The following is a 12,187-nucleotide window of genomic DNA, read 5'->3' on the forward strand; positions in this document are numbered from 1 at the left end:
ACTCGTGCCCCACAGATACCGAGGGATATCTGTATGTATATATCCTTTGCATCATTTTACAGACGTGCTTTTATTCTGAAATTAGGAAAACTGGCACCTTGCTTATTCTACCGCAGTGACGGAGAGCTGCCATCACACATTTGCCCAGACCCACAGAGGGTACCCCACCGAGAATGAACCCGATGGAAACTGTGGCTGTGGGGTCATTATGATGGGTCCACGTAGGTTCTTCTCTTGTAGCCCGTGTTCCCCTCAGATGGGGGGTGTTGGTGATGGGGAGGCTCCGTGGCTTTGGGGGCTGGAGATGGGTGGGCACGCTCCATACCTTTCCCCTCCGTTTTCCTGTGAATGTCAAACTGCTAAAAAATTAAATCCTACTTTGGAAAAATACAAAATCATACTTCTCCACAGGTTAAACCTGTTCTTTATAACCATAGCCCCGAGCAAACCTTTTTTTCCTCTGCTCTAAGTACGTTCCGTCTCTTTCTCTTTCCTGAAACTGGTCCTTCAAGGCCAGATTCTCTCCTCCGTTCATCAGTCACTTGCTTACTCATTCGGCCCATACGGATATGGGCTGGCCCTGAGCTGGGCACCAGCAAACACTGGCTGACAACACGGTGTGGCCCCTGCCCTTCTGGAGCTTACGGCCCTGCTCTGTGGGGCCATGCGCAACCACTCAGGGTCCCTCCTGGCTCTTTCTCTTCTCAATTCCTGAAATTTATGTTGTTCTGGTCACTTGTTTGAGGGAGACTATTCTGAGGGTTTATTTTATAAGGATCCACTTACATTCTTTGAAGGGATCTTTTGTGCCTATAAAAAATACTCTAAAAAATATTCTAAGTATTACTGGAAAACAACCACAACACCAAAGTCCCTCTTCATCTTCTACCATCCAGAAATGACCATCACATATCCTTTTGGGGTTGTTTTTTATTTGGGGGGGGGGTGTTTGCTTTTGGGGGTTTTTTGGTTTGTAATTATGTTACATGCAGTATAAATTTTTCAACGAAAAGCCTTTTATTTGTGGAAATTGACTACCTTGGTGTTGCAACAAGTTGAGTCAGCTGGGGATCATGGTGGAGAAAACTATAATGAAAAATATAATTTAAAAATTCCTCTGAAATATCTTTTCACTTCTGTCTTTAAAGGGGGAATAACAGTCCTTTGAACTTGGATTAAATTTGGATCAGGTAGTCTCTTTGATCTTGTTCAAAATATTTATGTTATATTATAAGTGACTTTAACAACATATTATATTACTTCTCCTATAATCTTTGCCTTTCGTCTAGGCTGATATTAACTCCCTCTAGGTTTTAGAAATCCAGGATTTCCCCTGTTGGTAGAAAATGGGATATTGAAAACATCTGTTATAGCTTCTGAAACTAGACATTTGAGTTATGAGCAAGGCTAATAAAGCAGATTTGACAAAAGATCAGGATTGAATGAATGCAGGACTTTCAAAAATCTCTTACTGAAAATTGAAACTTCTGCTTCTGAAAATTGAAACTTCTCCTTGGCAAGTGTTTGTTTTAAAACCATGAGCTAATTGTCTACATCAAACATCATTCGAACACTTCCTCTAGAGCAGAACCTGATGAAAGGTGGGGCTGTCTGGACACCAGTCCAAGAATGTAGTTTCTGAGGAACCCAAAGTCCTTGATAGAAGGCAGGTCCATCCATGTGAAATGGGAGGGTGATAACATTCAGAATTCCCATTGTAATGAGCTCAGCTCTTGTTGTGTTGCAGTTCATTTTTAACTGTAGCTGTGAATGAGGTATTTTGTGAGATGATATGTAATAAATTATGTCCGTGAAGTAGTTAATACTATGCAAAGACTTTGGGATATAAGAGGTAAGCACATTTTCTCTGCCTATTTGAGTAAACGATAGCTTTTAAATTTAATCTCACTTTCTCTATAGAACAGGGGTTCTTGGGTTCTTAACCTTTTTCAAGTTAAGCCTGGATCTCCCTGGGAGCGTGGTGAAGCCTATGGATCTCTTTTCAAAATAATTTTTTTAAGCTACAGGGTAAAATTGATAAGAGTAAAAGGAAACCAATTGACTGAAGTGAAGTTATTTTAAAGTAGTTTTAAAATGTGACAGACCAATACATGTGTTTCTTTAAATAATACATTCAATAAGAAGGCCCCACGGTGGATCTAATAATTACCACAATCTGCAAGTGGTATCAGAGTAAACAATACTTTCAGATTTCTGCAGCAACAGTAATGTGATATTAAAAAAAAAAAAAAAACAAACATGACTTCTATAGTGATAGAGTCCTAATGCCATTGACAATACTGTGGTTTGTTGCCTGTTTTCATAATAGAAGGAACTTCTCTATGTCACTTAGAAGTTTTAGAACGTTGTTTGGCTCTGCCCAAGTTTGCAAATCTTCAGAACCTACCAGTAGACATTACAACAAAGCCGTTCATTTTCCAGTTCTCGGTATAGGTTTGACACAAGCAACCAAGTCCCTCTATTGCTGGGACTCGCCAGAGGTCTAGCAAGCTGACTCTGTTGCTCAAGAGTTTCCCTCAGCGCCTGTCAGAATCATGGGCTCGCACCAGGAACTGTTCCAGTTGGAGAAAACGCTGAAATTCAGACTCAAATTCCCTTTGGTGTCTATATTTGCTTTATTTTTCACTTGGCTATTTTTGGGGGAGTAGTAAAATATACTTCTCTCCCTAAACCTAAATTTGCTCTCTGTCGCTAGTCAGGGCTGCGGGGTCTAAATATGGATAAGAGATTCTTTAAGTGGGGCTTGACTGTGTCAAGGCCGTTTCTATACATGTGAGATTCTCACTTGATAAACTGGCAGCCTTAACGACTGCCACATGTATCCACAAAGAAAAGCAGGCTCAACCAGGTCAAAATATTGGATAGCTTAGGTTTGGTGGGAGACTTTCCTGTGGTTGGACTCCGCATTCTGGATATCGCTGGCCAGTCTGTCCAGCTAAAAAGGGCCCCAAAGGGAGCGTCTATCCCCTGTAAGGTCTGCTCCAAAATTTGGCCATAGGATGAATGTGGAGGCAGGTTTGGTTTGTGAGTCCTTTGGGGGTGCTACCTCAGGCCCAGATTTAGCAAAGGCTAAGACAGGCTAGGGCTGCCTCCTGTGGCTGTGGCCTTACAAGGGCTCCCGGGCAGAGTTTCAAGCCCAGGCTGCCTTCTGCTCAGGATGTTGTACAGTCTGGGGCTGCATCAGTCCAGGAGAAGCGGGACTTTGGGTTCCCAGGAAGGCATCGCCTGTTTTCCAAGTCATGAATCCTTGATCCCGAGGGCCTGGAAAAGTCACCTTTTCTAACTTGGGCCACATATTCAGGGACAGGAATTGAACTGAGATTTGAAAAGTGGGAGAATGAGCGCAGGAACTAGAGCGCTTTTTAGCCAGAACCTCAGAGAATCGTCTCAGCCGCCCTGTGAAATGTGGAGCAGGGAGCGCTAACTCTGAGTAAGTGTCTCTTAGTCCATCAGAAATTCAGGGAACGTTTGTTGACTATGCACCAGATTTTGTCCTGGGTGTTGGGGATATAAGGACAATTAATTCAGGTTCCTGGTTCTCGTGAAGCCCACAATTTAGCATTTGTGCATAAAAGGATACTTGACGCTATAGAACCATCAGCTTAGCGTCTAACTGCAAACGCTCCATATTCTCATTAAAGTTAACTTAAAATCTTGTGATTTTATTGATACATATCAAAATGATTTTGTATATAGTAATAAGTAGAATAAAAGAATTAATGAAGATTCTGAAAGGGAGGCATTAATTAGTACATATTCTAAAACAGCAGTTAAAGAGACATAGTACCATTGTAAGAACAGACCTACTGGTTCAAAATAATAATTATTCTGCCACTGGAACAGGGAGGTAACTTGAAATAGGCTGTTGTTGATAAGAATCTAATGTGGAACAAGTAGGAAGTGAGAGACAATGGAATAAGAAAGGGGATCCCATCTCAGTAGACTAAGGATCTAGTGTTCTCTGCACTGGCTCAGGTCGCTGCCGAGGCACAGGGTCTATCCCTTTCTACATGCCCGAAAGAGAGAGAGAGAGGAAGAATGAGGAAGGAAGAAAGGGAGAGGAGTTCCTGTCGTGGTGCAGTGGAAACAAATCTGACTAGCATCCATGAAGATGCAGGTTCGATCCCTGGCCTTGCTCAGTGGGTTAAGGACCTGGCATTGCTGTGAGCACAAGTCAGGACAATTTTAGGTGTGCTTTATTTATTTATTTATTTATTTATTTATTTATTTATTTATTTTCTTTTTATGGCTGCACCCACAGCATATGAAGTCCCTGGGCCAGGGGTTGAATCCAAGCTAAATCCTTTAGCCCACTGCCCCAGGCTGGGTATCAAACCCTCACCTCCACAGCAACCTGAGCTGCTGCTATTGGATTCTTAACCCAGTGTGCCATAGGGGGACTCCCAGGTTTGCTTCTTGTAAATTTTGAAATTTTTGGCAAACAAGCTTTTATTGACTAGACTTACTATTCTCTAGATCTCATAAATCTTTTTTTTTTTTTCCCCTGATCCAATTACATATTTAGGGAGGAAAGAAGGAATCTGGATAATACAAAGCAAGACATGTCCTCAAATTCGAAACACTTGACTTTGGAATGCTACCTGTTCTATATGCTTATTTACTCTGCTCTGCCATCAGCCATTTCTCAGCACACAGTCCAGGAATCTGACTGGGCGTTGCTGAGTAAAAACTCCCCTTTCCCCACAGATGACTCATTTTTAGGAAATAGTTACTGTACCTCTTGAATAGTTTTCTGCTTGAAGTTTTTGTTAATTAAGCAATCAAAGGAGATGGTAAGGCTTACTAGGAGCCCATAAATTGAAAACTTAGACGTCTGATAAGATAGAGTATTTATCGGGTCCTCATTCTTTCACTCTGGGCCTCGTCTATGAGAACAAAGTTAACTTTCATAGCCCTTGAGGTTGCACTTGCCATGTTTCAGTTTTATGCTGCTAATGTTGGATACTGGTGATGATGGGGTTAATCAACGTTTATTAATCAATGATGCCCCCTGGTGGCCAGAAAATATATTTTGTGTTGCGCATGCTTGTGGCACCCTTTTTTCTTTCAATATGAATAGCACTTGAGCATTTTTGTTATTGAAGTGTTTGTCTGTTGTTTCTTATGGGCATTCCCGTGTCTGTTGTTTCTTATGGGCCAGGGATTGCATCCAAGCCATAGCTGCAACCTAGGCTGCAGCTGCGGCAACGCCAGATCTTTTAACCCATTATGCCTGGCTGGGGTTGAACCTGCACCTGCACAGCAACCTGAGCCTCTGCAGTCCGATTCTTAACCCATTGCCCCACAGTGGGAACCTATATTATTGAAGTTTTGAAAAATGTCTAGTTTGATTTGGCAGAAACAGGAAAGTTACAGAACACTGCACGTCCACCATGGCAAATTGAAATGACTCCTCTGCTCTCCTCATTTTTGAAGGGCACTTCCCGCAGGGTGCTGGGTCCCGAGTGGTATGTAGTCTGCGGTGCCTTATGACCAACACAGGTGTGTCTGTCTGGTTTCCTTTCCTGGGTTTCACCTGGGTTATGGCAGTCCCTGAGGCAGCTGGTGATTTCATCGCTCCTCCCGTCTGACTCAGAGGGTGATCAGTCCCAGTCTCATTCTGCAGTTAAGGCACTGAGTGGTTCTTCACTGAGGTGGGGGGTCATGGTCTTGTCTTCCTAGAAAAGGTACAAGTGCTCAAAAGGAGGATGGACTATGACACGATGCCCTGAAAATATGGATGGATGGATACATTGGAAAGTTGCATTTCTCAAATTCAGTTTGATAATGCTGAATTTTGAAAGTTGAATCTTAAGATTTTTTTTTATTATTATTATTGGCAAGGAAAGTAAACCTAACTCTGTTATCTCCTTGAGTAATGATATGATTTTGCAACATCTTCGTGGTGGGTTTTCTGCTCAGCCAATTTGTGTGTTTGCACTTTGTGCCTGAGTGTCCAGGTTGGCGGGCACCCGCTGAGCCTGAGTCCATGGAAAGAAAATGCAGCTCAAGCTTATCGGGCTCGGCACAGTGATTCTGAGGTCAGCACTTCCTAGTATAGCCCTCTTCCAGTGGCCTCTTTTGGTTTAGAGAAATGTCTCCGTGTGCATGGCTGTGCTTCTGTATTAAAGAACAAGAACTGAGGACAAAATGGAAACTTGCCATGAATCTGGTACTTACGTAAACGTACTTTCGTTCCCACACTCTTCAGCTCACTTAAGGAACATCACTTTCGCTTAATCAAGGTAGCCAAGGCCTTGAGGACATCTAAGAAGAGTAAGTTTTCCTCCCTAACGTGAGAGGACCTAAGAGTGAGGTCCTCCCTAAGCCTCGTGCTCATGAAAATTTAGATATTTGGACTCACGAAACATAGCTTACATGTGGAATGCATTCTGAGTGGGGTTGGAGTGAGATTAAGTCCATTCTTCATCCTCAGATGAGACTCAGTGTAGTGTATGATCCATGTATTTTGTTAACTTGTGTGGTTTTCTTGTTTATTTGGTTGGACGAATGCTCTCCAGCTTGTGTGTTCAGATTACTCTCAGATCTAAATGGCTCGTGATGGTCTCTGGCAAGCTAGAACCTACACTGTGTGTGCCCAGAAGCTTGAGGCCATGGTGCAGGATATCTCATCGGGGCTTATTGCCAGGGCTGGGTATTTCTGATTGGCATGTGTAGACTCACACAGGTTCTTGGGTCACCGTCTCAAAGATGCTTAGTTTCCGCAGTTGGGTGTGTGTGTTCACGTCATGTATTAAGTTTGAAAAGCTGGCGCTAAGTTGCCCTTTCTGCCTTTGAGCCTGATGTCATACATCCACGGAATGAAATTACATCTTTTCCGTGCTATTGCTAGATGGAGACTGGATCTGATAAAAATGCATTCCGTCTTTCTCTTTTTTTTGGCCACACCCACAGCATGTGAAAGTTCCCAGGCCAGGGATCAGATCCGAGCCACAGCAGTGACCACGCCGGATTCTGAATACTAGGCTACCAGGGAACTCTGCCTTTAGTGTTTTATGTTTTTTTTGTTTTTTTTTTTTTTGTCTTTTTTGTTGTTGTTGTTGTTGCTATTTCTTGGGCCGCTCCGGCGGCATATGGAGGTTCCCAGGCTACGGGTTGAATCGGAGCTGTAGCCACCGGCCTACGCCAGAGCCACAGCAACGCGGGATCCGAGCCGCGTCTGCGACCTACACCACAGCTCACGGCAACGCCGGATCGTTAACCCACTGAGCAAGGGCAGGGACCGAACCCTCAACCTCATGGTTCCTAGTCGGATTCGTTAACCACTGCGCCACGACGGGAACTCCGTGCCTTTAGTGTTTTAACATGCCTTTCCTCTCTCCATTTCCCAGCTCCCACCGGCATTAGGATTCATCTCTGTCTTTATTGCCTTTTACCGACACTTAAGACACAATCCTGTCTTTTTTTTTTTTTTTAAAGCATTTATTTTTTTATTCCAAGCATTTATTGTCTCTTGTATGCAAAGGCCATGCCTTAGTGCTATGAGAGGTAGAAAGATGAATCAGATGTGGCTCCGACCCACAAGGAGCCCTGAGTCTAAAGAAAAAGAAAATGATACCACACAGTGAGTCACTGCTGTGTAATATCTTATTCAAAGGGAAAAAATATTTCTTTCAAGTGGAAAGTTTGGTAGGAGGGAAGGAATTTGAGATGAGCCTTGAAGGATTATGAGTTGCATTTTTATATGCAGAGACAGAGAAAGGATTCAGAAGAAGGGAACTCGAGAGACACAAAGTACGAAGCCGGGGAACACATGGGAAGTGTTTAAGGGATTGTTGTAGAGTCAAACTTTGGTAGAACAAAGGGCCTGTGTCAGGCAGTAACAAGGGAGAAAATTGGAAAAGTGAACGAGGGCCATGTAGCATGGACTTTAAATTCCAGGAAATGGAATGTGTTTTAATTTGATAGTTAATGGGAAGCCATCGACATACCTGAACAAAGAAGGAAATATTATCTAGAAATCCAGTCATATTCCTTGGTGTTAATGACTTATTAAATGGAACCTATTATCTTAATTTTTTTTTCATACTGTAAGACCCACTATATACCGTGTTGTCCACTTACAGGCTGTCTCCATCTAGACCAGGGTTTCTCAACTGCAGCCCTATTGATGTTTCGGGTCGGATAATTCTTCGTTGCAGGACTGTCCTGTACATTTGTAGCATGTTTAGCATTGACCCTGACCTCTAACCACAGGATACGAGCGGCAGCCCTTTTCCCCAGTTGCCATGGTTAGAAATGTCTCCAGACACTTCGAGATGTCTCCTGGGGGGGCAGAACCACCCGCATTTGAGAACCACTGTTCTAGACACACATGGAGCGTTTTTCTGATGTCTGAGCATCGTTAGACTCTTGAAATCGGCAAATGTCATGGTCCCTTGGCAGTCAGTCTATAATGCTTGAACTTCGGTACTAAACCTACATCTCATCTTGAGATTAAGGTATTTCCTGGAGTAAAAGTGCTGGACTGGGCATCACGAGACCTGGATTCTAGTCCTGGCTGTGCTGCAAAGAGGTTGTACTACTTGGGTGAGACCGTATACTCAGCAGCCGGATGCCTCAACTCCAAAATCACCAGTGCAAGCTTTGAGATTTGTTTCTAGCTCTGATTCTGTGTCCTAATTTCACATTGATTCCAGGGCTTTATTCTTTCAGGGTTGTTTTGTTTGTTTTTATTTTGTGTTGTTTTGTGGTTTTGTTTTTGACCACACCGGTGGCATGTGGAAGTTCCCAGGCGAAAGTTAGCACAAGTTAATCAATTAATTAGTTGCACTTTTTAAAAAAGGAAGTGTACACCAAACCATTATCTGTATTAAGCAATACACGACTCAACTAAGAAGGACACATGTAGAATTCCCTGATGGCTCAGAGGGTTAAGGATCTGCCCTTGTCACTGCTTTGGCATGGGTTTGATCATTGGCCCACAAACTTCTGCAGGCTGCGAGCACGGCCAAAAAAAAAAAAAAAAAAAAAAGGAAGAAAGACAAATGTTTTTTCCTTAGTGCCTTTTATTGTACTAAATGCTATTTCTTTTTCCTTTTCTAGATTATTTGAAAAATCTCTTAGAAGACTCTGGAGATTACAGAGATACCCAAGGTAAACAATTTTTATGGTCTCATGTAACAAAACCCATATATACAACTGCATTTTATTCATAAGAATCCTCTTTGTATGTATTTTTTATTTTTTTAACAGTTTGAAAAATGTATTGATATGGTTGCAGATTCCACTGTATACTTTAAGAAACAACCCCTTGTAAGTTTTGGTATATATCTCAAAAAGAAAGAATGTCCACAGTTTTCTGAAAAGGCTATGAAATATAGCCTTCATTCTTCCTATCTATATAAGGCTTAATTTTCTTCCTGTCCTTCAGCCAAAACAGCTAATCACAGCAGATTGAATGCAAAAGTGATAATGATAATCCAGTTGTCTTCTATTAAGCCAGGCATTAAAAAGTTTTGCAAAAATATAAAACAATGCTACTTTTCCCACTAAACTGTTCTATTTTAGAAAATATTTTTCATTAACATATTATTTATATTGATATGTAAATGGCCTTATTGCAATTTTGAAAGGAATTAATACATAGCACTTGTGTTAAGTAATACAACTGTATCTAATTTCGGTTTTTTTTCTTCTTTGGGCGTGTGTTTTTTTTTTTTTTTTTTTTTTTTTATTTATTACTCAATGAATTTTATTACATTTATAGTTGTACAATGATCATCACATCCCAATTTCATAGCATTTCTATCCCAAACCCTCAGGCATCCCCCCACCCCGCAACCTGTCTCCTTTGGTAACCATACGTTTTTTAAAATCTGTGGGTCAGTGTCTGTTCCACAAAGAAGTTCATTGTGTCCTTTTTTTAGATTCCACATATAAGTGATAGCATGTGACGTTGGTGTCTCATGGTCTGACTGACTTCTCTTAGCGTGATAATTTCTATGTCCGTCCATGTTGCTGCAAATACCATTGTTTATTTCCTTTTAATGGCTAAGTAATATTCCATTGTGTATGTGTACCACATCTTTTTCCCCCCTTTTTTTTATTACTCAAATGAATTTATCAATCTGTATTTATATAATGATCCTGACAATCTAATTTCACAGGATTTCCATCCCATAGCCCAAGCACATTCCCCCACCCCCCAAACTGTCTCCTCTGGAGACCATAGGTTTTTCAATGTCTGTGAGTCAGCATCTGTTCTGCAAAGAAGTTCAGTCTGTCCTTTTTTCAGATTCCACATGTCAGTGAAAGCATTGGATGTTGGTGTCTCATTGTCTGGCTGACTTCACTTAGCAAGATCATTTCTAGTTCCATCCATGTTGCAAAAAATGCTGGTATTTCGTTCTTTTTAATGGCTGAGTAATATTCCATCGTGTATATGTACCACATCTTCTTGATCCACTCCTCTGTCCATGGACATTTAAGTTGTTTCCACATCTTGGCTATTGAAAATAGTGCTGCAATGAACATCGGAGTACATGTGTCTTTGCGAGTCATGGTTTTCTCTGGATAGATACCCAGGAGTGGAATTGCTGGGTCAAATGGTAGTTCTATGTTTAGTTTCCTGAGGAATCTCCCTACTGGTTTCCACAGTGGTTGCACCAATTTACAATCCTATCAAGAGTGTGATAGGGTTCCTTTTTCTCCACACCCTCTCCAGCACTCATTGTTTGTAGACTTTTGGATGATGGCCATTCTGGCCAGTGTAAGGTGATACCTCATCGTGGTTTTGATTTGCATTTCTCGAATAATGAGTGATGTTGAACATCTTTTCATGTGTTTTTTTGGCCATTTGTATGTCTTCTTTGGAAAGTTGTCTGTTTAGATCTTCTGCCCATTTTTGGATGGGGTTGTTTGTTTTTTTAGTATTGAGTTGCAGAAGGTGTTTATAAATTTTGGAAGAGAATCCTCTGTTTAAAAGAAAAAAATTCTTGTTTTGGACAGATTAAAACAGAACTCGATAAAGTGGTAAAGGGGTGCCAGAAGCAGGTGAAACTGTAGGAACAAAAGGTGCATGGGCCAGCCTCCTGAGAGAGTTGAGTGGTCCCAGCATAGTCTGTGCTCAGGAAGCTTCATCCCCCTGTGCTTCATGTCTCTCCGAGCCAGGGGTGAATTCACCTTCTCCAGATGTCCACTGCTTTCAAAAGCAGAGAGTCAACCAGTTGATCTCTAAGGTCCTTTCACGTTTTAAAATTAGGAATCCGTAAAGTGACCAAACTACGCAAATTAGAGATGAGGTCTAAAATAGCCTATTATTCTGGGACTCTTCAATGATGGGCATCAGCCGTACCTTCCCTCCACGCCCTCACCTTCAGCAGTACTTTCAAGAAATGGTCCATTACAATGCAAGGGACTCATTGATTTTCACCAGATAATTTGTGTGTCTGTCTGTCTGTCTGTCTCTTTCTCTCTCTCTCTCTCACACACACAAGAATTAATTCTGTTCAGGATAATGGTACTTCTTTTCATTTATCCCCAAACTACCTCTTTCAAAGGTCAGAGGTATATCCCTGGCTCTGAGGTGTAGAAACACATTAGACAAACCCGTTTCCACCCCATTTTATGAATTTTGATCACATCCTTTACATTTTCAGATGACAGAGCTAAAATGTTTTTTTTAATACATTTTGTAGAGATTCATTTTCATCATTTTACTTTTCCTTCTCTAACATCTATTTGCATGTGTTATGCTTTTAATTTTTTTTTTTTTTTTTTTTTTTTCTTTCTAGGGCCGCACCCAGGGCACATGGAGGTTCCCAGGCTAGGGGTCGAATCAGAGCTGCAGCTGCCAGCCTATACCATAGCCACAGCAACGGCAGGTCTGAGAGCCTTGTCTGCAACCTACACCACAGCTCACGGCAACACCGGATCCTTAACCCACTGAGTGGGGCCGGGGACAATCCTGTTTCCTCATGGATAATAATCAGGTTCATTACCATCGAGCCACAACAGGAATTCCTGCAAGTGTTATACTTTTTTTTTTGGTCTTTTTTTTGTCTTTTGTCTGTTGTTGTTGTTGTTGCTGTTGCTATTTCTTGGGCCGCTCCTGCGGCATATGGAGGTTCCCAGGCTAGGGGTTGAATCGGAGCTGTAGCCACCGGCCTACGCCAGAGCCACAGCAACGCGGGATCCGAGCCGC

The 12,187-nt window shown here is 41.9% G+C and overlaps 1 protein-coding gene and 1 long non-coding RNA gene across 12 annotated transcripts in view; one reads left to right on the forward strand and one right to left on the reverse strand.

Moving 5' to 3' along the window:
* FGD6 (FYVE, RhoGEF and PH domain containing 6) overlaps nt 1-12,187 on the forward strand; it is a 121,141-nt gene that overhangs the window by 83,461 nt on the left and 25,493 nt on the right. For all 11 annotated transcript variants that reach the window (XR_014804324.1, XR_014804325.1, XR_014804326.1 and 8 more), the window contains one exon: nt 9,088-9,138. Coding sequence is in view for 6 of the 11 variants with exons in the window: in XM_005664248.4 (XP_005664305.3) it covers nt 9,088-9,138 (51 nt within the window). In the remaining 5 variants the exon portion in view is untranslated. The remainder of the gene's footprint in view (nt 1-9,087; nt 9,139-12,187) is intronic.
* Nucleotides 10,902-12,187, reverse strand: part of LOC110260793 (uncharacterized) — a 33,243-nt gene continuing 31,957 nt past the window's right edge. The window contains exon 4 of the long non-coding RNA XR_014804383.1: nt 10,902-11,773. This is a non-coding gene — a long non-coding RNA (uncharacterized LOC110260793). The remainder of the gene's footprint in view (nt 11,774-12,187) is intronic.

The sequence above is a fragment of the Sus scrofa genome, chromosome 5 (assembly GCF_054392235.1).
Source record: "Sus scrofa isolate SSC_HxYL_T2T_F1_AM1 chromosome 5, Sscrofa_HxYL_maternal_Yorkshire_Landrace_v2.0, whole genome shotgun sequence".
In the NCBI taxonomy this organism is placed as follows: Eukaryota; Metazoa; Chordata; class Mammalia; order Artiodactyla; family Suidae; genus Sus; species Sus scrofa.